The sequence below is a fragment of the Aspergillus piperis genome (genome assembly GCF_003184755.1).
Source record: "Aspergillus piperis CBS 112811 unplaced genomic scaffold BO85scaffold_38, whole genome shotgun sequence".
NCBI classification, from domain to species: Eukaryota; Fungi; Ascomycota; class Eurotiomycetes; order Eurotiales; family Aspergillaceae; genus Aspergillus; species Aspergillus piperis.
Window position 1 is genome coordinate 43,348 of NW_020291628.1, and position 22,004 is coordinate 65,351.

At 49.0% G+C, this 22,004-nt stretch overlaps 7 protein-coding genes across 7 annotated transcripts; 3 read left to right on the forward strand and 4 right to left on the reverse strand.

Annotated features, from left to right (window-relative positions):
* Positions 1–136: 136 nt before the first annotated feature.
* BO85DRAFT_409005 (pseudouridine synthase PUS2) lies at positions 137–2,219 on the forward strand. The gene is made up of 4 exons (XM_025657426.1): positions 137–193; positions 258–474; positions 541–1,749; positions 1,821–2,219. The coding sequence occupies exons 2-4, from the start codon at positions 278–280 to the stop codon at positions 2,029–2,031; spliced, it is 1,617 nt and encodes a 538-aa protein (XP_025509801.1). The 5' UTR covers positions 137–193; positions 258–277; the 3' UTR covers positions 2,032–2,219.
* Positions 2,066–4,399, reverse strand: BO85DRAFT_508549 (uncharacterized protein). Its single transcript, XM_025664471.1, has 8 exons — positions 3,757–4,399; positions 3,587–3,650; positions 3,436–3,521; positions 3,087–3,371; positions 2,901–2,967; positions 2,617–2,834; positions 2,471–2,519; positions 2,066–2,391 (listed from the first exon to the last, which is right to left on the reverse strand). Exons 1-8 carry the CDS (start codon positions 4,165–4,167, stop codon positions 2,339–2,341), a joined length of 1,233 nt encoding a protein of 410 aa, XP_025509802.1. The 5' UTR covers positions 4,168–4,399; the 3' UTR covers positions 2,066–2,338.
* A 962-nt stretch (positions 4,400–5,361) lies between these two features.
* On the reverse strand, positions 5,362–7,418 carry BO85DRAFT_214518 (uncharacterized protein). Its single transcript, XM_025654633.1, has 8 exons — positions 6,762–7,418; positions 6,620–6,683; positions 6,485–6,570; positions 6,165–6,416; positions 6,039–6,105; positions 5,777–5,973; positions 5,676–5,724; positions 5,362–5,604 (listed from the first exon to the last, which is right to left on the reverse strand). Exons 1-8 carry the CDS (start codon positions 7,128–7,130, stop codon positions 5,507–5,509), a joined length of 1,182 nt encoding a protein of 393 aa, XP_025509803.1. The 5' UTR covers positions 7,131–7,418; the 3' UTR covers positions 5,362–5,506.
* Positions 7,419–7,841: 423 nt separating this feature from the next.
* Positions 7,842–9,672, forward strand: BO85DRAFT_432622 (uncharacterized protein; the record flags this gene model as incomplete). Its single annotated transcript, XM_025658387.1, has 8 exons — positions 7,842–8,243; positions 8,299–8,362; positions 8,422–8,507; positions 8,583–8,867; positions 8,943–9,009; positions 9,068–9,282; positions 9,345–9,393; positions 9,443–9,672. 8 exons carry the CDS (start codon positions 7,842–7,844, stop codon positions 9,487–9,489), a joined length of 1,215 nt encoding a protein of 404 aa, XP_025509804.1. The 3' UTR covers positions 9,490–9,672.
* A 4,676-nt stretch (positions 9,673–14,348) lies between these two features.
* BO85DRAFT_508560 (uncharacterized protein) lies at positions 14,349–15,217 on the forward strand (the record flags this gene model as incomplete). Its single annotated transcript, XM_025664472.1, has 2 exons — positions 14,349–14,856; positions 15,013–15,217. Exons 1-2 carry the CDS (start codon positions 14,399–14,401, stop codon positions 15,215–15,217), a joined length of 663 nt encoding a protein of 220 aa, XP_025509805.1. The 5' UTR covers positions 14,349–14,398.
* A 1,189-nt stretch (positions 15,218–16,406) lies between these two features.
* Positions 16,407–21,242, reverse strand: bud4 (putative GTP binding protein (Bud4)). Its single transcript, XM_025654634.1, has 5 exons — positions 21,156–21,242; positions 20,879–21,053; positions 18,053–20,816; positions 17,291–17,994; positions 16,407–17,236 (listed from the first exon to the last, which is right to left on the reverse strand). The coding sequence occupies exons 2-5, from the start codon at positions 20,966–20,968 to the stop codon at positions 16,664–16,666; spliced, it is 4,131 nt and encodes a 1,376-aa protein (XP_025509806.1). The 5' UTR covers positions 20,969–21,053; positions 21,156–21,242; the 3' UTR covers positions 16,407–16,663.
* BO85DRAFT_508565 (uncharacterized protein) lies at positions 21,243–22,003 on the reverse strand. The gene has a single exon (XM_025664473.1). It carries the CDS (start codon positions 21,934–21,936, stop codon positions 21,415–21,417), a length of 522 nt encoding a protein of 173 aa, XP_025509807.1. The 5' UTR covers positions 21,937–22,003; the 3' UTR covers positions 21,243–21,414.
* Between the last annotated feature and the right edge of the window lies 1 nt (position 22,004).

A 22,004-nucleotide genomic window follows, 5' to 3' on the forward strand; every position in this document is an offset into this window, starting at 1 on the left:
GCCCCCCATCTGTCAATTTCCGGCGCGCGCACTTCTCTGCGTACCCCCCAAGCGCGATTCTATTCTCCCGAGTACCTGCGATCGCTCAAGGCCCGTCGCATCCCATGGACAATAACGAAGGAAGACCTCCGCAAGCCGGAGGCGGAGCTGATCGAGGTCGTAAGAAGCGGAATATGGGACGATCCGAGTGGAGGTATGTTGTGCCAGTTCCCCGATCTGAAATGTTTGGGTTGAGCAATTGATTGTCTGACTTCCAGCTAACCCAGAAAGTCGGAATATGGTAGATAAGAGAGCCCGCCACGATGCTCAGCAGGAAGCGAAACGTCGCAAGATTGAGAATGGAGAGGAAGTCAGGGCTCCTGTGTATGCGACGCAATTCTCTCAGGAGGATATCGAGAGCGAACAGCGCCGCCCCAAGAAGAAGGTCGCCGTGCTGCTGGGATACTCGGGAACCGGATACAAGGGCATGCAATTGTATGATTACGGTCTAGTGCCATTCATTCATTTCCACAATAACTGAACTGATACTGATTGTTGTAGGAGCGAGACGGAAAAGACCATCGAAGGAGAGCTCTTTGCGGCGTTCGTGGCGGCCGGCGCCATCTCCAAGGCCAACGCAACCGATCCGAAGAAGTCATCGTTGGTGCGGTGCGCGCGTACCGACAAGGGCGTCCACGCCGCGGGAAACATTGTTTCCTTGAAGCTGATTGTCGAAGACGAAGACATCATCCAGAAGATCAACGAGAAGCTCAGCTCGCAAATTCGTGTATGGGACATTCTCGTCACGAACAAGTCGTTCAGCAGTTATCAGCTGTGCGATTCTCGCATCTACGAATACCTCATCCCAACCCACTGTTTCCTGCCGCCTCACCCCAGCACTTACCTGGGTAAGAAGCTCGTCGAGTACGCCGAGAAGGAAGGTGACATGGAGGGATACAAGGCCCGACAGGAAGAGGTAGCGAGCTACTGGGAGGAGACCGACGAGAAGTACGTCCGACCCATCCTCGACAACACACCAGAGGATATCCGCAAGCTCGTTGAGAAGGTGCTCCACCTGAACGATGAGGACCGGTCCGCGCAAGACGACATGTTCCAGACACAAGACAAGCCCGCATCAGAGGAAACCACCGAACAGCCATCTACTGAAGAAAAGCCCGCAGCCGCCGAAAACGACGAGGCCGAAGAAGCGCGCCGACGTAAGGTCTTCGAGACCGTCAAGGCCATTAAAGCCGCCTACCTCCAGGCGAAGAGGGCCTACCGGATCCCGGCCCAACGCCTGGCCCGCGTGCAAGAAGCCCTGGACAAGTATGTCGGAACGAATAACTTCTTCAACTACACCATCCAAAAAACCCACGCCGACCCATCCTCGAAACGTCACATCAAGTCCTTCAAGATGGCAGAACAGCCCATCATCATCAACGGCACCGAATGGCTCAGCCTCAAGGTCCACGGCCAAAGTTTCATGATGCACCAGATTCGCAAGATGGTCGCCATGGCTGCCATGGTCGTGCGCTGCGGCTGTGATCCCCAGCGCATTGTCGAGACCTACGGTGCCAATAAGATCGCTATCCCTAAGGCGCCTGGTCTGGGCTTGCTTCTGGAACGGCCCGTCTTCGACTCGTATAACCGCAAGACTCATGAGACGGGCAAAGACCCTATCGACTTTGACAAGCATGCTGATACTATCAATGAGTTTAAGCAGCGTGAGATCTACGATCGGATCTTCCGTGAGGAGGAAGAAACTCATGCGTATGTTTATCACTCCCCTTTTTCCTTGATTCTTTTACACTTATAGATTTTAAACTAATACTTATATTTAGTTTCTCTGCTTTCTTCGGTCACCTGGACCACTATTCGCAAGAGGAGTTCCTCTACGTCACATCTGGTGGTATTCCGGCTGCTAGGCTGGTCTCGGTGCCTGCTAACGGCACGGAGGAGAAGAAGTCGCAGCGCGAGGCGTTGGCAGAGGTAGAGGGTGCTGCGTCGGAGGATGAGGGTGCTCCCCCGAACGGAGGCGAAGAGGGGGGTTAGACATATCGTCCATAGCTAATGTGCTGTTTATTACGAATGGTTGATATGTTAGACCTGTATGTATAAGAGCTATTGGTATCCAGTAGCTATCACGATATATTGTTTCCAAAAGTTATCAACTAAACAAATGTCGGATAAAAGAAAGGAAGGCGTGGATCGCCCCAGAAGATTCCTATCATCCTGACTGGATCTAATTCTTCCTTCGTTTTCCTTCCAAAGTTGCGAAGCGAAAGTAGTCATGATCGAACCCCTAGACAATTCTGCGTTGCATTCTGGCAGACGAACTGGACCACACACTGTGGCCCGATCAAATTGAGATTCCCTTTGCATATGCATCCATATACTTGCCCAAAGATGCGTCTGTAACCATTCACGGTTAGCTTACCAAATAACCAACTGCTAAGTATGGAAGGGTGGGAGCGGGCCAATGGCAACGTACAAATAGACACGGCCTCGTTGAGCGCATCCTGCATATAAGTGGGTGCACTCTGCATGACCACATCAAGAAGAAGAGGAAAGAAGTCAGTCACTGCGATTATACACTCCTTCATGTCTTTTCTTTTGAAGGAAGAGGGGTTCTCGTACCGCCATATTAGCTCCGTCTTGCAGCCAACCTTTGATCTCTACTGCATCGGCCTGCACTGCGTTCCAGTAGCTTTGAAGGACCTTGACGTTCTGCTGGAACACAGTGAACTGCTCATCGCCCAAGGTCTCCAAGCCAGTTCGAGCTTGATCAATAGCGTCGATCTCGGCATTTTTCTCCTTGATCTGTTGGTTTTTCCCATCAATCTGATTTTGTATGACTGTAGAGAGGATTTTGTAAGCTTCATATCTCCTAAGAACTAGGGTGTCTAGGAAAGCAGACTTACTGCCCATGGAAATGGCGATGCCGGCCACTGCAGCAGCCGTAGCTCCGGCGAAAATAAGACCACCGATCTGTAACATATCTCCATGTTAGTTATTCATTGTCGTGGATCTAGTTCCAGGAAATAGACGCTCAAGTAAGGAGGGGGGTGGTAGGTGGAAAAAGGCTCCCAGTTGAGCAGTGCACATACCAAGATAAATGGAGCAACAGGCCCCGACAAGGCAAGTCCAATACCAGCCGCTGTCAGCCCGGCTCCCAGGCCAACACCGAGTGCCAATAGAGATATACGCAGCTTGGCCAACTTGTCATTCAGATCGCTGATGTCTGTGAGTAGGTCCTCTATATCCTGTCTCAGTTTCCCCTGCTTATCGTTACCCCACTGACCGAACTGAGCTTTGAACGAGATGAAATCGTTGACTAGATTATCGAAATCCTTATTAATCTTTTCGCCCTTCTCCCTGAATCCCTCTGCCCTCTATAATGAGCGAACCAGTTAGCTTGTCGGAACATAGCATGCATATTTGGTATGGATGACTGACTTCAATGAATTTGTTGATTTGTTCCAATCGTAGTTCCACGGTTAGACTCTCATCAGAACACAGCGGGACAATAAGCTTATCGAAGCCTAGAGTTGCAGTGGAGTGTCAGCGTGAGGAAGTCTGGGATGGGCAGAGGGCAAGTAAAACTTACTGGAGCCATACTGGCTGATTTCAGCTGCCATACTCCGGCTGTTGGTGAGCACTTCGTTGTATCTCTTGCAAGGACGAAGTAGATTAGCATAAATGATTCAAAATACATGTCCCTTAACAGAAACTCTTAACTGGGAGAAAAGAAGGGGTAGCGGGGCAAGTCATCCGTACCGATTTATTTTCATTCAACTGCACAAGAAAGTCTGTCTGTTCGAGCTGATCAATTTCGGCAATCTTCACTTGCAATGCTGTGAACGAGCCATCAATCGCCACGACTGCCGCGCTGGCAGCACTCGCGTCCTCTTGCATCTTGGCCACTGTGTCCTCCCTGGACATGGTCTTTGCGGCACCCAAAGACAGCTTCCTCTTATCATCCTCGGTCTTGATGGGATTATTGGCCTCGGCTCCATCGCTGAGAACTTTCCGCTCCTCTTCAGAGAGTGATGTCGCTACGTCCAGATACTTCTGGGGCGTCGGGTCACTGCCCACCAGCTGGTTGACTTTGTTGGCGACCTCCTCATAGGAGGGTGGGGAGTCCCCAGCCATGTAGGTAGGAGGAGGAACAATCGTTGCGGTTGCCATTGTGAGATAGTGGTGGATTGAATGGTGTGGAGAGAAGGGAGTCGAACGCAAATAGATGAGTTAGCTTGTGGTGTAGTCTGTTCTTCGAATAGATACGAGAGAATGGTGCTTCAGGGTCGATAGTAAGAGTCCTCATGTCCTTTGCTGGCTACCTTATATACTGTAGCCATCGTTCATTAATTCTCTTTCCATCTCTAAAGGAGGAGGTGGCAAATGTGCCTGCATATTTGTTTCGAGATGCGTCATGCTATGCACATCCATCAAGCCGAGCTGCCTCGGACTTGCAGTAGATGTTGGCTACCAAAGTCGAGGAGAAAGATGACAAGGATGATAGTTGGTTCGGGGAAATGGAGGGGAAGCAGCTGAATCAATCCGCCAGGTCCCCATGTCGCAAGTCACCTGCACCGCCAAGGCACAGCTGAGGTTCGAGGGAGTCTAGCATTTCGGAGGGCTGAGTCTAGTTTCTGTCTTTGCCACCTGCTTAATCGCCCTATAGGACATGCTTTGGGAAAGAACGAAGTGGAGGATGTGCACGAGATGTGGCAATTGAGTTCAACATGCAGTTCCATACATGACATCTAGGAAAGCCACACGCTACTAGTAAGAGTAATTAATAAAAATTGGAGTGACTTTCAAATCCCGGGAAAGTAGAGTTACCTTCCTGCGAGATATGCTAACGGTGAAGTGGGGTATGTGTATGCGTATGCATGCAGTGTAGGAGGGGAAGGTTAAAGAAAACAATCCGCAATTCTCAGCTGGTGTCCCGTTATTAATTAGCTAGTGGAAGAAACTTTTCTATTGGACGGCTGGATATACTCGTTGCGGAGTAGTAACATATAAGTGCTAAACTAGTGCATGATGGAGACAGGGATATCAAAGCCCTTAGCCGCATCGTAGTACGTGTATGTATCTTAATTTTCCGGCCGTTGGTCCGGTCTTCCAGCTGCTACATTATAGTCTACATTGACCACTAAAAAGGATACAGGGAAATTCCCCCACTTGATTGGTAGCCAATAAAATTTCTGCTTAGGGCAAATTGATCCCCCAAGGCTGAGAGCTGAGGCCTGGACTTCCCCCGTCTCTACTTCGCCTTTATTTTTGGTGGCAAATACACGCCATGAACCCCTGTCCATGACGGAGATCGATGAATTTACCCGAAGGAATTGACGTATTTATTTTGTGGGTCTATCTATCTCCAGACAGAATGCGTGTTTCATTGCAGCAAGGACCAGTATTCAACATGGTAGATCGTAGACAGAACAAGTATGGATGGCCGAGTTAACTGCAACATCAGGCATACATCCAGATTAAAGAGAGCACAAGACTACACCACCTATGCTCAATTATCGATCCTCTCATCGGCGTTCAACCACTCATCCCAAGGAATTTGGCTAGTCTCTTCGGCGTACAGTCGCAAGTACTTGCCTACTTCCACATCTGAGCCAAGGAATTAGTCTACGCATTGCATCTCAGCTGATTGAAAGGAGTGGATCCTCATGTGGACTTACAGATCTTGGCCCCTTCATTCAATGCCATGTTCATGTACGTGGGCATGTTCTGATTGAATCAGTATGAAGAGGGTAAATGATGTCAGGAGGTCAGAACTTACTACGAGCGAGGCACCATCATTCAGCCATAGCTCGATTTTTCGCGCATCGACGAGTGTACTTTGCCAATAGCCAGCGAGGACTTCAATATGCTCTCGAAACTCGTCGAAATAGTCCGTGTTCGTATCCGTTGCACTTCCCGATCGTGTGGCTAGGTCGGAGATGACTGTATTGATAGGTATATGCTTCCTATTGGCCACTATAGTCCTGTTAGAAGCCTACCCTAGTAGAGTAGTGGTGATAAAGATCGAAAGGAATGCTTACTAGATGCAGCTAAAGAATAGGCCGCGTTGATCGCTTCGGGGTTTGCGATTCCAAGCAAGCCAGCAATCTAATCTCGGTCAGCACGTCTTCATTTGGCCTATCAATGTATTATGATGCTTATAATACCGTCACATATGACCCGAAAGGTGATTCCAAAGCGACTCGGAGTGCCGGGATTTTTGCATCGAGCGGGCCAGCTGAAAAGATCGTCTTTGCTGACCTCGGGGCAGGAAAGGTTTTTGCCTCCTTTTCGTCATTTGCGTCTCGCTCCAGTAGTGACTGGCTCTCAAGTTGGTTTACGAAATCCAGAGTTTTGTCGAATATCGACTCTAGGGTGCTGTGCATCTCATTGGCTGAGATTTGGTGTCTTTCCGCATCCTAGTAGAGACCGACGTGGTCAATCAACAATCCGTAGTCCGATGACTCTGTTGCCAAAAGGCTCTTACCTTGATGTACTCTCGAATTGTCAATAAGCGCTCATCTATGGTGAGAGAACTATCCGCACAGAATTCAATGATGTTGTTATCGAAGTCTGCAGACTGGTTAGAGAAAATACGCATTCACATGAAGCCGATTCCTACCTTCAGCATACTGAGCAATAGTGATGGAAAGTGGGATCCCATCCCTCATAGTCTCACAGTAGAGCTGGAGGGACGCGATAGTATTAGCGAGTCAGAATACAGAGAATGCATCATTGACCCATAGTACGGAAAAGTGACCTACCCTATAAATTGGTTCATACTCTTCAGTGAGGTGCGTGCCGTTCATTGCATCAGCCCGTGACAGTTCGAGGAGAAGCACTATCATTAGTTCAATAATGCCCTTGACTGCAGCAGAGGCTCCATTGGCAGCATCCCCAAGCTCTTGGTCCAAGTCATCTGAAGCCAGTGCCTGCACAGCCGCGGTCGTGAATGCCTCCTTGTCTGTAGGTACGATCTGGTACTTGGCAGGGAGCTGGACCAGGGCCTCGCGCTCAGACTCAGACAACGAAGAGACGGCCATGAGACAAGCTGACACTGTAGCTGGACTGGATCTCTGTTCATTCAGTTTGTGGAGGACGCTAGTCGCAGAGGGGAGGACGGGAGAAGACATGGTCGTATGGCTTCAGCTGATTTTCACGGCAGGGTGTATGACCAATGATAGTAATCGGAAGAGAAATGCGAGCGGATTAAATCTTGGATTGTCTTCTCTCCGTTTCTGTGGTGGCTCTGACGTGCAAATGAGGGGGGGCTTAATATGTGGTGCGCGATTTTCATTTGTATGTCGCCCGACCTGGAATAACAACTTGACACCATCTCAACTACAGGAGAAGGACGATAACATCAGAATCAACTAGGATATAGGAATACATTACCTTTTGGGGCTTCCGGCATAGATTACGTGGTTAATGCAGTGGCAACACCGGATATGCGGCCTGGGACGGGAGTCCTGCATTTTCAGCTTGTATGCAGCTGCAGGGATTGACATGCAGCTAGTTTATGCAACTTACTTGGAGCAAACCCCGACGTTGCAGCTCCGCGTCCGTCACTCAGTGGCAAGATGCAGTGATCTATCATTCTAGATTTCTTATCGTGAATCATGTAGGAATCTGATACCTTCGGCGATTCCGATGATGGATTTTGGGAGAATGTTGCAAAGTGACGAAGTGACAATCCCGCTGCTGAATACAATATTTAAAGTCGGCGTCCACCCCCGCCAGTGGAAAGAAAAACAACAATCCTCAAGTCCAGTTTCCTTGCAAGAAATTCCTCTACTATCATTACACTCAACCAAGCCCTTCTCAATTCCATTTAGTGATTGATCATGTCTCCTCTTCCAGCACCAGCCTACACAGCCGACAACTCCCCTCCGAGCTATGATGAGGTCGCCGGAAAGCTAGAGCGTCTCGTCGGCAGTGACCCAACTGTCGAGAAGGCTCTCGAGGCTGCTAACTCCCTTTCGGAGGAGGAGATCTTCGTCCTTGCCAATGGCTACGAAGACCATCAGCCACTGCAGACGGACCAGCAAAAGGCCGACTTTACGGTCGGTGCTGGACAACACCTCTCGTCCGAGGAAGGTCAGAATGGGATGGCGCAGTCAGGAACAGCTGCGTCTCAAGCATCGGTGAATATCGACAGCCGTCTCATTGATATTCAGCAGAAGCTGGCTGTCATTGACCAAAAGTATAACGAGGGCTTTGCGGATACCATTGCCGGCATTCGCCAGGTAAAGTTAAAAAGCCGGTGTTGCTGGCAATTTTTGGTGCTGACTAGTTACACAGGATTACAATCAAGTCCTTCAGAATAGTCGAAACCTGGCAGCTGATATTTCTCAGAAGGGCAAAAGTGTGTAGCCATCTTTCAGGGTTACCTTTTCAATTGTTTCTCTCTGACCTTGGCATTAGGTTTCGACAAAGTCATCGTAAAATACTGTGCCGATAACACCATCTCCCTCGAGGACCGAAAGGCCAAAGCCAAAGCCTTCGTCTCGGTAAGTTATGCGCTTCTGATTACTCTGATTGCGACTATCCTAGTGAATCATTGCTAACAGCCTATTGCAATGCAGGATATCAACAAGCTTGGGGCGACCGCCGAAGACATCCAGGAACAGTTCTCCGCCGTCAAGAACAACTTTTCCTCCTTCGTAGACACATACTCTACATGGGCCGAAGGCAAAGAAGGAGAATTGACACAACAAATTGCGGATCTTGAAAAGGAGATCCGCAGCCTAACACAGGAACTGAACTCACTTGAGACGGCCCAAAAAGTAATGCTCGCGCTCGGAGGAGCAGCTCTTCCAATTGCAGGGGCGCTGGGGGAGATATTCCAGCCCGTCAAGCCGTTGATTCTTGTACGTGATAAAGTCCCACAACTAACATTACTCAACCCAATCAAGTTACCCTGTACTAAATCTTGGTTGGTGCAGATTGGAGGGCTCATCTTCGCTGGCGTGTCTTTTGCTGCCGCTCTGGGTCTGTACATTGCCGCTGGTGGTGAGTTTTTGTTTCGCTTCCCTCTGAATAGATTTTGTATGCTAACTATACCCTGCAGTGGTGAAAAACAAAATCAGTAAGAAAACCTATGAAAAAGAGGATCTCGAGAAGCTTCTCGAGACCATCCGAAGTGCGCGTCAGGACCTGCAGGGCATGCAACAGAGCGGGTTGCTGTCTTTCCAAGCCTGTCTGGATGTACTTCCTCACTACTGGAGCTCCACTGTTCAGAATGCACAGTCAATCTATGACTGGTTGGAGAAAGGCGGCGAGACGGTATGTACATGAAAGAAGAGCGAATCTCTCGCGTAGCAGTCATACTAATGCCCTCATCCTAGGCCCGTCCCGTGTATATGAACCTGAACGTGGAGAAGGGTGTGGAGTCTTGTAAGTTTATTTGTCTCATGATGAAGGTAATTTTGCTAACTGTTCACAGACAACGCTACAGCTGCGTACCTCGACACGTATGCGCGCGGGCTGTAGAGTCCAGCATGGACGGCAATTTGTTCGAGTCGACTTTGGATATGTTTGTTTCTTTGTAGCTCTCGGAGCTTGACGTACTGTGGATTCTATTGATATATTTCGCCAATCGTTGCTACTGTGGCTTTGAATGCAGGTAGTAGTAGCCTTCCCACATGCTTAGCTACAAAACCGGTTAAGCACCACCGTGGCAGTTTATTGAGTATTTTTTAAACATATGAGCTCTGCTACTTGTCAAAGTGTGTCCCATGTACTACTACTATCCACCAACTGCTTGCTTCTACTGGCAAGTAAATAACCTCAAGCATACACAAAACCACGTATATTTCCATATGAAGCCCATATTAAAGCACGTCCATTCATCAACATATAGTAACTGTAACCGGTTGCTTCTATCTTTGATCCTCATAATAGTGCCCGTTACCGCCCAAACCCAACACTAAACAAAGACGACGGTATTAAAAAGCATGTATTCCACCACTTTCTCGAATGTCACCCCACCAATTGACTCCATCCTCGCCCGAGCGAAGCTTTGCTAGAGCATTTACTTGCCTCTCCACAAGGGCCCCATTGATGTCGAAAATTATTACTCCCAGACCGTTCACTAGTGAAAGCTCTGTCGTTCAGTAACTTGTCAGACCGATCGCCGTAGAGTACCATGTTCAACTCGTCTGGCGAGATATCTTCAGTGTACTCGGCCACCGTAAACCCTGGCACTCTCACCTTTTCAATTAGAAATTGGACCCGCTGTCTAAGGGACTTTGATTGTGAGTTTGAGAGTTGTGAAATTGGGCAATATGCCCGCTTTCTATATCTTGTAGTATTATATTTCATTCCAAGGATACTCAGCGAGAGTGAGCCCAGTGACTGTCCATTCCGATGCTGGGCCTGATATCTGTGGAACCTTTACTGTGATTTTAATATCGGTAAACTCGGGGAATAGCCCGTTTCCTATATTTGATAGCATTCATATCATTCCAGGGATATTCAGCGAGAGTAAATCCGCTAACTATATAGTCCGCTGCTGGGTCTAATGTCTGGGGAACCTCTACCGTGAGTTTCATGTCCGTAAATTCCGGTAATATGACCTCTATCCACGGATCTCTGTCGGCAATAAGTTGTCTTTGATTTAAAAAAAGAGGTCCGGACGAACGTGGGCGATTATAGCTGAACCTATCTTTTCTATTGTTTACTCTGGCCAGTATTTCCCGTAGATCCGGGCAAGACTCTATCGGTCCCCTTCATTTCCGCGGTCAGCAAGTTGTCTTTGAGGGACTCTGCAGCTGTATGGATGTGGGCAATGATAGCGGATCCAATCTTCGTAATTGAAATATTGCTGGAACCTCCTGTAACCTTTTGATCTGCTCGTATTGGCGTCTCCATTCGAGCAAGGTTCCATAATGTGTCTTTATAAGACGGATTTACCAACCTTGTCAAAGATATCGACTGCTTAAAAGTTGACTAGATGGCCCAACCCAGTAAATATTATTGGACAAACAATCCACTCTTCGTCGTTATAGCAAGGTGCTATATGCCATACGATATCGATCATATATTCGGATGTATCTCCATTTGAAAGTCCAAAATTAAACACAACGGGGAACTAAGGCCTGAAAATGTAACGAACCCCCTTTTTCTTTTTCTCTTTTTGTTAGCTATATGCGATTCTCGGAGCCTGAGAATCGTAAGCGAGTTTGACTACGTATTCATCGATGTTGTCAAAAGTGTCCGTCCCACTTTCGATAATCCTGTTCCATAACCAAACGCGGCGTCTGCTGGCCGTATGATATTCTCACGTCTCCACCGTGGGAGATAACTAAATGCATATCATTATTATATTGAGAATATCCACAGCATCGACATACTGAACCAGAGCCCAGCACAGCACAGCACAGCACATTGCTTCGGTTGGGTAGTATATGATCTATTGGATTTTCAGGTCACCACTGTGAGTGCGATATGCGTTGTATGGTTTGGAATATGGAAGACCTTTCGATAGGCCATTTAAGGCTTCAGCAAATTGGCTATATTGTCAATATTCTCAGGATCAACATCGAAACGGAACTTCACTATAAGAAGTCTCGGTTCCTCCATGTTGCGAGATGTCAGATGCTCTAAATAATCAAAGATCCTCTTGGCTAGTTCATCGAGACGGGCTGCATGTAAATAGGATGCATGTATAACCCAAGTGAAACGCCGCCACCGGTTGTGGCTATGAATTTCACATCGATATAGCACTAAGTACTATATACTAATGGTATATAGCAGGAGAGTGCCGTATGGAGAGGCGACTGCCCTATAGGCAACTACTAGTTTGCCTTAGCAGGTGCAACATAGATTTCATCTGCGCAAAATCATATTTGTTAGCTGTGCATAGCTACGTCGCTGATGATCTTTTTACGTGTTGGATAGACGTCGCTTTTGCGTTAGATCTGTGCTTCCGACTTTGGGCTGGGTGGGTCAATGGCGCATTGCGCTATATTAGTTGTTGTCGAAGCACTAACCACTAGAACAAAAATGATATATCGCGTCTAGCTGGTCAGGCGAAGGGGATAGGTGACTCACCATTAGATAATTTTGCTTCAAATGGTGAGGCGTCTTCATGGTCAGTATTAAAGTAGTGGGGTTAATTGAATAACAAGAATGGATTGAGATCTCAATTGGTAAGATATTGTACACGTCAAGGAATCGTATTCTGCTTCCCCATAGAACCAATCCTCTTCTTCTCCTCTTTCTGTTTTCCTTCTTTTTTTTCTGCGGTTTTCCTCCATCTTTGAACTTCAGGCAACGATAAAATTCTGGGTACAACGAGATCAAGTGGACGGCAATCATGCCAGGCATCACCCAGACGAGCAGAAAGAAGTACATGATCTGAGTGAAACTCCCGGTTGACGTTCGAAGTTGCCATCACCGCAGAACTCTCAAGATAGGGAACTCGTTAATAAAGTTAAGGAACAAAGGAAATGATAAAAGATAAAGATCGTAGTAAACTGCTGTGTTCACGTGCATGAAATGAGAGTGAAGACGCCTCATGAAGAAGTTGAGGCCAAAGCCTTCTCTATCTGGTAGAGTAATGTTGCACGTTGGGCAGATAGTTCTTCTTACTGCTCAATTTCTTTTGTCCTGTCTGTCGCCATGCTAAAGTTTCTGGTTCCATCTTTTCCGTGTACTGCCGATATACCAGTAAGAGAGAGACCGAATGGGCATTCAACTAAAGCTGATAATACACGCAGAGTAGAGCAAATTGTTCGAGTTGCGCGTTGTAGACAAACTAAGAGCTAACGTGACGTGCAGCAGGTCAACGTTAACACGAGATTTTCATGGGCTTTCAAGTCGGGGTTCCTCTTCACCACTGCCTGCTTCGACTTTGCTTGTGCCTTCACCATTTCCATTATCACCGTTTGATCCCAAATTTTCAGTTTCGGTGTGTTCCTTGTGGCCCGCGGTACTACTGCCTAGTTTATTCAACAAGGTCAGTTTATGCAGCATCAAATACTAGACATCTTCAGCATACCAGGAGGGGTCCAGCCCGCCAGTTCTTGAAGTTCTTGCGCTGTGTCGGGGGTGTCGACTTATGGAAAACTCAACGATTGCCTTTCTGTAAGCCAAGTCAGCAATCGTGCCTGACATGTATGGGTTAGAAATCGTATCATCTCCGTAGAACTCACCGGTTAGAAAACCACCACCATATCAGAACACCAAGGAGGACGGTGGTTAAGCATGTAGCAACAACGTAGCTGACCATGGCAGCCCACTATGGTCCTAGCATGGATAGGCTAACACGATTAGGAATAGCAGGCATAGTTTGTTATTTTTCTTTCCCCTTTGAGAAGAAAGGAAGAGTTCTGTAGCAATAGACGATGATAATGGTAAACGTAGTGCTCAATAATTGAAGTGATGATCGTAAGAAGAGTGTTTAATAATTGCAGTGATGATGGTAAACAGAGTAAGCAACGTTGGCAGTGATGGTTGTTCGAACTTCCTAGACCTGCTAATCGAAGATATCATGTTAGAGTGTTGTCTGGGTTGGCAGGAAGACACAAGGGAAGGAGCGACTCTCGCCACGAAAACCACATACCTACGTGACAATGGCAAGATTTGAACGAGACCGAGTTCTGTCATTAACCACAGTCTCCCCATCCATCACATTGACGCCGATGAGTTCCATGCCCGATTTGACATTGATATCTGGTACTCTGGTCTTGATCCAACAAGGAGCGCATCTAAAAACTTAGTATCAATGGAAATTGATTGAACGCTCGGGTCGTCAGTCATTTTCCCATAGTAGGAAGATTGCGAACCAGGAGATGTCCATGAGCTTGGAGTGGGATGAATAGAAGCGAGGAAGAGAGGTGGGGAAGAAGGGGTTTTTTATAGTCGCTCCTGGGTGGGCCAATTCACTTTAAGCTAATATTGGAAATGCTGGATCCCCTGGGGAAACAGAAGTAAATGAAAATTTACTTACTTCAACCCAACAGAATCGAGTGTTACTCACCCTAGGTATTGAATGTATTAAGGGAATCAAGACTGTAATGTGAAGTGGTCAATTGAATCTCATCTCTATCAACATCACTTCATAGCTGCGGCACCTTGGATGCTCGTTGCCAATGTGGCTACCATTGTAGTATACAGCAACATGTCATTTCCTCGCGTTCAAAGTATCTTAAATAGATTGAAGATGTTTCTCTTAGGTAATGGGAGTAGTTTCGGCCTGTACGTCATATTATGGACGGGATAGTGAGCTACAGATGAGACGAGCGATACATGATCCTGATTAGTGTAATCATGGCCTATACATACATACACACACACATATTCGTCTCTCTGAATTTTATCTCACGTATTCTCTTTCTAGAATTCTCAGTCATATCGCTACCCTTCCTTCCCCGCAACTCGACTACTACGTCTAAACATGAAGCTCAGCAAGTCTCTACCGGATTCCATGCGACACACGCTGGTCAAAGCCAGCAGTGCTATCTTCGAGCCCGTGGAGACAATTCTCGAGAAATCAGGGAAAACACAAAAGGCCCAGAAATTGCGCAAACTACAGCACCAATATATTGGTCTTTCTGAGGACCAGTGGCAATATATCAATGATTACTTTGAGAATGAGGAATTTCTATATCTTATATTACAAGCAAGGGATCAAGAGTTACAAACTTATAAAAAGATGAAGAGCGAAGAACCTCCAAGTGACGACCCCAACGAGATGAACAACTACAAAGAAAAACTGAGGGAATCGGAACGGAAACTGGAAGAATACAATAACGATGTGCGCTCCACCGAAGGAGTTAAGAAACTTCTAAAATGGAAAATGGGACACACTCCACTGTACCGCGCTATGGATTCTCAACGACGCGATGCAAATTGGTATCTCAGGGACACATGGCTTCGGGAGAAGTGTGTTAGGGAGGGGGGTTGTTGTGGCCGGTCTTGTGGCTGCTGTGAGAAGCCACGATGCACGAGGAGCAACCGAGAAGCCCTCGGCCACTGTACACCGATGTGTGAATGTTGTGATGGCTATAGGGGCAAGAGAATTGGAGTTGTAGCTAGCGACTTTGTCGCTCTGGGCCAAGTCAATCTGATTTCGAGGGAAGGGAAAAGGTACATGCATTCGAAAATTAGCTATTCCGGGCGGGTCAAATTCAATCCAAGGAAGGAGGAAACGGATGAGATTAGTGCACGTCTTATGAATGCCTATGTTTGGGGGTTGGATGGGAGAAGAGGATGAAAGGCCTCAAGCTGGCTGGCCAAGTGTATGGGAGCTCGGTTTACTGGAATTCTGTCATCAATCCATGGATTTAAATGACCGAGGGGAGAGGGATACTGCCTGGAAGGCACACGGCGGAATGTGGTTTTCTCTTTTTCTTCTTTTTTTGTCTTGTCGCTATTTGTCACTGATATTGTCAAGTTCTCTGTTATGCATTCCCAAAAAGAATCATAATTTAGGCCTTGTCTGTGCTGGCGTCTCTCACGGCTAAACGAGGTTAACCATGGTGTTCAGTGTACTGTTGTCTCCATGCGTAGTGAATTTCGTCTAGAGAAGACACTCGAGGGAAGACGCATGACAGGATTTGAGGCATTGCCTCGAACAGGAGTAGAAGGCGTTCGGTAAAGTACATGGATACAAAGAAGAGAAAAAAAAAAGTAGACTTGTAGAACATCAATTTAGCAGGTGTTGGTTTGATGCTAGCAGCAATTCAAGTATGTAGAGGAAACAGAGGAAGAAGGTGTAGGAGACGCGTTCTTTCTTTCTATTCGAGAAGGTGCGAGCTTTATCCGTAGCAGGAGATATAGGCTGATCGATGTAGTCTCTAGAAGATATATGCAATCACACGGCTCGAAGCTTGGGAATCAATAGTCAAGAGCTCCATGGAAATAACATACTCAGGTGAGACGAATTAGAGAAGTCGGACCGACCACACACGCGCTTGACGGGAAACCCAAATGAGTGCTCCTTTTACTGAGCAGCGTATAATAGTGCATCATGTTTTCCGTCTCTTTTATCGAGTCATTGGCTTGTACTACAGGGATTAAGTTACTATCATATTTTGATATAGTATGCTATTGCTTTGTGATGGGGAGAAGATCTGCGGAACTATATAAGAGCGGGAGACGGGTAGCCATTACATCGAACCCTACGTTCAATATCGTAGAGGGTTAATAGGAGAACGGAATACGAGTCCAGCTGAAAACGCTGATTTTGGTTAACTTATATAAGCCATGAATAGCTTACTACAGACTGCTAGAGCAACCTTGACGTCAAATGTTACAATTTCTAAGTAGAACCCAACAGATGAAATAGGACCGAGATCTTTTGATACACAGAGAAACGAGAACTCAATTATGGACTCATGAAGGAAAGGCGCTATGTATCATTAAAGGGCGGTGCAGGAATCAAGGACGAAAAAGTAGACGGAATATCACAAACAAAGAGAAATGACAACGCTTGCATAACGAGCAGTGCTGAATGCTGAAAGTCTCAATTCAAATGGTAGAACAAAAGGAAGATGCAGCAGGAAGGCTAGACTCCAACACCGTACAAGAAGCAAAGATCAAACATAGAAAAAAGAAGACAACTCACAAAGAAGGGAGGTACTGAAATAAAAGCAAGTCACAAGAAGGTGAAACGGAGAACATAGTGGAACACAAAAAGCAACTCAACTCTAGAACATCTCTAGAACATCAGGGACCGCGTCTTCTGCCGGCGAGCATCCAGACCGCGAACTTCTGGCTGTGACTGAGTGTGCTTGTGGCCAGGACGACCCACGGGTGGCGCCCGCGCCGATGGGGTCGTTGGAACAGGGATGGCACTGTCTTTGGCGGGTGGCGGAGGAGCTGCGGTGCTTGTCCGCTTCACCTTCATGCTTCGCTCCCGCTTGAGAACCATCTCCGTCCACGCCTTGACTTGGCTGCTGCCAGAAGATCCCTTGCCGACGGCGTCCGCCAGCACCTTCATCCATCCATCTTTGTCGGCCGCGCTGTCGGCGTAGAAATCAATCACTTCGCCGTTGCCAAAGCGGATGCGGAATCCCTCTTCAACAAACATGTAGCCCTCCTCTTCTTCGGCAAAGGCTGACTTGCGACGGCCACCGCCTCGCGTTGTAGTCTCCTTCTGAGTCAAAGAAGACCGGTCATCAATGAGTTTGACTGCCTTAGAAAGGTTGATGGTTGCGCGAGGTTGGCGGGTGGTTTCGTGGTAGGCGGTCAGCTTGGACCCTTGGAGCTTGAAGAAGCGACGACGCCAGAACTATGAAATTGAATTAGCGTTGATCGACAAAAATTCAGGCTTGCATGTACTTACTGGACAATCACCACCCTGCTGAGAAAGGAACCCTTCCCAACTGCGGGAGGATACACTTTCGGCTTCACGCATCTCCCGGATGCATGCGTTCATGCTCTTGGGCATGTCGTCGTCCTTGGCGCCCTTGGGCTTCGGGACAAATAAAAGCTGCAGCTCAAGCTTGCCAATCTTGTAGGGGGGACGTCTCTGGGAAGTAGTACTATTGGTACTTTTCTTGCTCTTTACACTGCTGGGCTGCTCTTCAACAGCCCACTCGTTGAAGCATGCCACGTCCACTGTGTAAGGCCGGCCAAAGGCGTGCTTTTCGTGGTCACTGAGGGACACGTAGGCGCGTGCGAAGCTTCCATCGCGAGCAATGAGCGTTCTCAGCCTGTCCCATACGGGAGCGTTGACGTCGCGAGTCTTGCTTTGTTGCGACGCCAGCTGTTGCTTCATATCAAGCTCCTTGCGCTTGCGGGGTGAAGCAAAGACCCGACTGAAGGTGGAGGCTTTCTGCTTTGTGGGTGAAACTGGGGGAGCAGGCTCTGGAACACGCATCTTCTCCTCGTCCACCTTCATCTGGAGGGTCAGTTGGAATTCGAGATCATTCTGCACGATGAGCTCAAACTCCTGACCGATGGGAGCGGTCTTGCCCAGTTCCAGCCAGGCAGTGGTAACACAATGAAGGCCATTGTCAAGGGTTAAAGCAAAGTACGATCTCTCGCCTGAGGTGACTGTCAGCTGACTGTTCGCAATATAGTTGAGCAAAAGTCATGCACTTACCTCGTGGCAGCGGCAGATCGAGATATTTCATTCCGACTACCTTGACGAAGAGGCGACCACGTTCTTCGCCCTCCTCCAGAGCACCATTCAACGCAGGTTCGGTCTCCTCGATGGTCGCCGGGGGCTCCTGAACGCTGCTTTGCTGGCCTGGAAGTGGTGGGACGGGTCCGCTGACGGGCTTCTTCCGCACCATGCCGCTGGAAGTCCTCATACTCGCTCGGCGAGTCTGTCCGTTCCACGGCACTGTAGTCCACGTTTGCTGACTAGGCTTGCGCGCCGTTGGTGCGGCCCGGGCCGCTGCAGGAGCGTCACCTCCAGCTGCCGCTTCATCCTCATTGCGGCTACTGGCGATGATAACCTTCGTGTTATGTCGCATAAGGTAACCTCTCTGTTTTAAGACATGGTGGTCAGTTGATAGTCTCAGTTTCAAGCTATGGGCTTCTGATCCTTGGTGTGGGCCGTCATGGAGACGAGGGATAAACGCGGTGCTTCTGAGTAGGGACAGGGATTGTTCAAACTCCACCTTTTGCGACTCGATCACTCGATCGAACTCCTTATCCAAGCCGAATCCGAGGCTCTCCTCTTCCTGGATGCTGAATGGGATATCCAGTTTCATGAGACTGGGTTGTCTCCGACTCGGTTCCTTGGCGGTCTCTGTTTGTGTATCCTCCTCGTGTTCCTCCTCCGGTGCAGAGGCCTGCGAGTCGTTCGAGTTCTGCTTGGTAAGCTGGGGCATGGGCGGAGGTGGTTGTCCGCTAACCTTGCGGCGCGTCGCAGCCATCTGCTCAACGTCCGCAGGGGTGAGGGATGGACGGGTCTTTAGACCAGTTCCAGGGGCCTTGATGGTGGCAACTGGGTCTGGCACACTTTCATCAGCGGATACCTCCTCGTCGCTGAACTCTTTATCAATAGGGTGTCGTATAACGGACTCAGGGGTCGAAGGTTCTGAGATTTGATCCTGATTATCCGGTGTCGAGGGCCGCTGCAGCGCTTCCCTCATGGCTGCCATCTTTGGAGCCGACAGTTCTTTTGGTTGGGGTTCTGGCTCTGGTTCTCCTTGCGATTGCTCGGCAGCAGGCTCCTCTCGTACTTCAGGAACAGGTGTGGATTGTCTGTCTTCGGAATCTTGTGACTCGCTCTGCGGCGCCCTGACTTCGTCCTCTTGAGGCAAGCTGGGCTGATCGCCCTCCTCGTTGGAAGGCAAATGGTCTTTCAGGCTTTTTGAGGAAGAAGCTTGAGACTGAACAGTTTCATAATACTCCGGAATGTCATAAAGATCGTCATCGTGCTCTTCGGGCTTTATCACCACGCTGCTCTGGTCATCATCGTCGTCATCGTGGTATTCGTCATCATCGTCCTCCAGGGATGGGATGGGGACGTCAGGGTCATAATGCATATAGTGGTGGGGGCTTGATTCGATCTGCGAATCCTCCTCGAAGGAGTCGTCGACATAGCTCTCACTCTTACGAATGTCTCGCAGAATGGAATCCCGGGAGATGCGCGGAGGAGAGAATACCTCCGTAGCCTCTTCATCGTGATCTTTGGCAGCCTCCCCTGAGTTTGAAATCTTGTCATCGTCCTCGAAGTCGCTAATCAGGTCGTGTTCAGCCTCTGTGTCTGGCTTGGGCGCCTGGTGATCCGCTTGGTCTGAGTCTTTGCTCTTCCGTTCGTTTTCCTGGATCATCATGAGACGTAGCCTATCTTCCAGAGACATCGATGCACGAGCACGTTCAGTGATATCCGACTTGCTGTACGTGGCGGGGCCCGGAGGAGACGGCAACACTCGCTGACCTCCACTTGCCAGCTCAAAGGCTGCAGACAGCTTTTGTGGAGACGAGCCGCGCTGGCTAAAGGACGGGCGATTGGTTGGAGGAAGCGGGGGCAAGGGACGGCGTTCGCCATTGGAGTCCAGCGACTCGACGCGAGCATGTTGGACAGGCGGGCCTTGCTGGGTGGATGGCCGCGGGTCGGGGCTGTGGTTTTCGTCGTCTTCCGTAAAGGGATCTTCTTCGTCTTTCACCAGATCGTCGTTTGCGCTGGCGGGACTCATGTATCGCCAGTCTTCCGGCAGGACAACCGGGGTCTTCTCGAGGTCTTCCAAGGAGGCATCGAAACTGTCATCACGGTCGAGGGAGGATTCGCGATCGAAACTGATATCCCCTTCATCCTCTTCTGAATCATAGCTGCCTTCACGGGAGCCAGAAGCGATGGAGGACGGATCAGGCGTGGTCATTTCGTACTCGTGCACCTGGGGCTGAGCGGCATCGAACGTCACGCTTTTGGCATGTCGACTTCCATCAATGTCAGACCAAATCTCACTTTCGGGGTCAAAAGCGTCTCTGAACCCGAAGCGACTGGCTCGCGACAGGGAAGACTTCGCTGGGGGGACTTGGTCCTTGCTCGGAGAAGGGGGGCGGGGCCCGCTCGGGTTGTTACTGTCGTGGGACTCTGCCTGTCGCGCAGGGGGCGCATTTGAGGCCTGCTTCTGTGGCGAGCGACTAGTGGCCAAGGGCCTCTGTGGAACATAGACATTGGTCGGATCGTACTCCTGGTTGTAGTCGCGGAACATGTTGCTGTTCTTGACCCTCGAGGCGCGCTTGAGATTCTCAAGGGAGGGACGCTTGGACGGAGAAAACGAGGCGTCGGGGTCATAAGGGCTCTGGTTCTCCGAACTCTTGGGGAAGGGAGAGCCCGACTCACGGCCCTGCCAGAAAAGACGCGGTGATGCGGGTGCTTCATACGCTGATGCTTCTTGGGACTTCATCTGGAGCGACATGGTCAGGTCCAGATGTCGGAGGATTAACAACAGCACGTGGAGCGACCTACTTTGGTACTCTGATTCCAACTTGGGGAGTTTCGTCGTTGAGCCATCGGGCTTACTTCGGACAGCGGCCTTTGCGTGGTACTGCTGCCCATCTTGGTGGGAAATGCACGACAACAACTGGTGATTCAAAAGAGGCAAAAATAGCCAGTCGACAAGCGCGCCTGGAAGAAAACACAGCTGCAGGCAGCTGAATCAGCAATGGCTTCTTTCGTCACAACGCAGCAATGCAAGGTCTCTGCAATCATAGCTATCCCTTGCCGGACTGGAACGCGCCCATACCTGGTTGAGACGAATGGAGGCGAAAAAGGTGGATGAGTCAATCGCAACGAGGTCGTTAGAAATAGTCCGAAACGAACCAGCGCAAATGAAGAACAGAACGCGGACAATAATTGAGTCGCTTGGATTAAAATTCACTCGGACGTTAAGCAGCAGCTCATGGGAATCGTAACAAGATGGGGAAAATGAGATGCGTCACAAAATGGCGATCATGCGAAAGAGAGCCGATTCGTCAGGTTCTTTCTTTACTTTTGATAAGAAACTACTGCGAAAAAAAATTGGTCCGACAAACGAAGGGATGCTGATCGTAGGCAGAACAGGGCAACCGATATGGTGAAAATGGGCGATGTGCAACAATGACGGCACGCTGGACAGGATAGACAATTGCAAAGAAGACAACCAACACACCATCCACCACCGGACCAACGAGGATGAAGTAAGAACAAGAAGACGGAAGGGGGTGAGAGTGAAGGTGACGGGAGAAGGAATAAACAGAAACACCCGAACAGACAGTGTTGACAAGTTGACTAATAAGTAGTTCGAAGCCGTTCGCAAACCGGCTGAAGCTGGGAATCGCAGCTTGACGCTGTTGACATTTTGGCGTCGGGAGTCTCCATGGCAACTTCACACCTGAGACTGCCTGAACCTGGCCTGAACTTGGCCTGAGCGCCTGTCTGGCCAGCCTCGACACCTCGACACCTCGTCGCCTGGCGGTTTCCCCGATCCCACCAGTCTGGTTTGGGATTAGCGGGGGATCGTTCCTGTGGCCCGAGCGCCTTCCCATTACGGACTGGCACGGGACCGGCTGCTGATTCTTTTTGGATTGGAGCTCCGGGAGGCAAAAGATAAAAC

What these genes read in the sequence shown, in the direction of transcription:
- bud4 (XM_025654634.1), bottom strand. Translation starts at nt 20,968, where the DNA reads ATGGGCAGCAGTACCACGCAAAGGCCGCTGTCCGAAGTAAGCCCGATG. An exon ending in CGATCTGCCGCTGCCACGAG is followed by an intron (nt 17,995 to 18,052) that starts GTAAGTGCATGA and finishes CAGTCACCTCAG; the next exon opens with GCGAGAGATCGTACTTTGCT. An exon ending in AGCAGGGTGGTGATTGTCCA is followed by an intron (nt 17,237 to 17,290) that starts GTAAGTACATGC and finishes TCAATTTCATAG; the next exon opens with TTCTGGCGTCGTCGCTTCTT.
- BO85DRAFT_508549 (XM_025664471.1), bottom strand. Translation starts at nt 4,167, where the DNA reads ATGGCAACCGCAACGATTGTTCCTCCTCCTACCTACATGGCTGGGGAC. An exon ending in CTGTTGCTCCATTTATCTTG is followed by an intron (nt 2,968 to 3,086) that starts GTATGTGCACTG and finishes GATATGTTACAG; the next exon opens with ATCGGTGGTCTTATTTTCGC. An exon ending in AAGACGGAGCTAATATGGCG is followed by an intron (nt 2,520 to 2,616) that starts GTACGAGAACCC and finishes GTGGTCATGCAG; the next exon opens with AGTGCACCCACTTATATGCA.
- BO85DRAFT_214518 (XM_025654633.1), bottom strand. Translation starts at nt 7,130, where the DNA reads ATGTCTTCTCCCGTCCTCCCCTCTGCGACTAGCGTCCTCCACAAACTG. An exon ending in ATGATGGTGCCTCGCTCGTA is followed by an intron (nt 5,725 to 5,776) that starts GTAAGTTCTGAC and finishes TGATTCAATCAG; the next exon opens with AACATGCCCACGTACATGAA. An exon ending in GAATGAAGGGGCCAAGATCT is followed by an intron (nt 5,605 to 5,675) that starts GTAAGTCCACAT and finishes TCCTTGGCTCAG; the next exon opens with ATGTGGAAGTAGGCAAGTAC.
- BO85DRAFT_409005 (XM_025657426.1), top strand. Translation starts at nt 278, where the DNA reads ATGGTAGATAAGAGAGCCCGCCACGATGCTCAGCAGGAAGCGAAACGT. An exon ending in GGATACAAGGGCATGCAATT is followed by an intron (nt 475 to 540) that starts GTATGATTACGG and finishes TGATTGTTGTAG; the next exon opens with GAGCGAGACGGAAAAGACCA. An exon ending in GAGGAGGAAGAAACTCATGC is followed by an intron (nt 1,750 to 1,820) that starts GTATGTTTATCA and finishes ACTTATATTTAG; the next exon opens with TTTCTCTGCTTTCTTCGGTC.
- BO85DRAFT_508565 (XM_025664473.1), bottom strand. Translation starts at nt 21,936, where the DNA reads ATGGGAAGGCGCTCGGGCCACAGGAACGATCCCCCGCTAATCCCAAAC.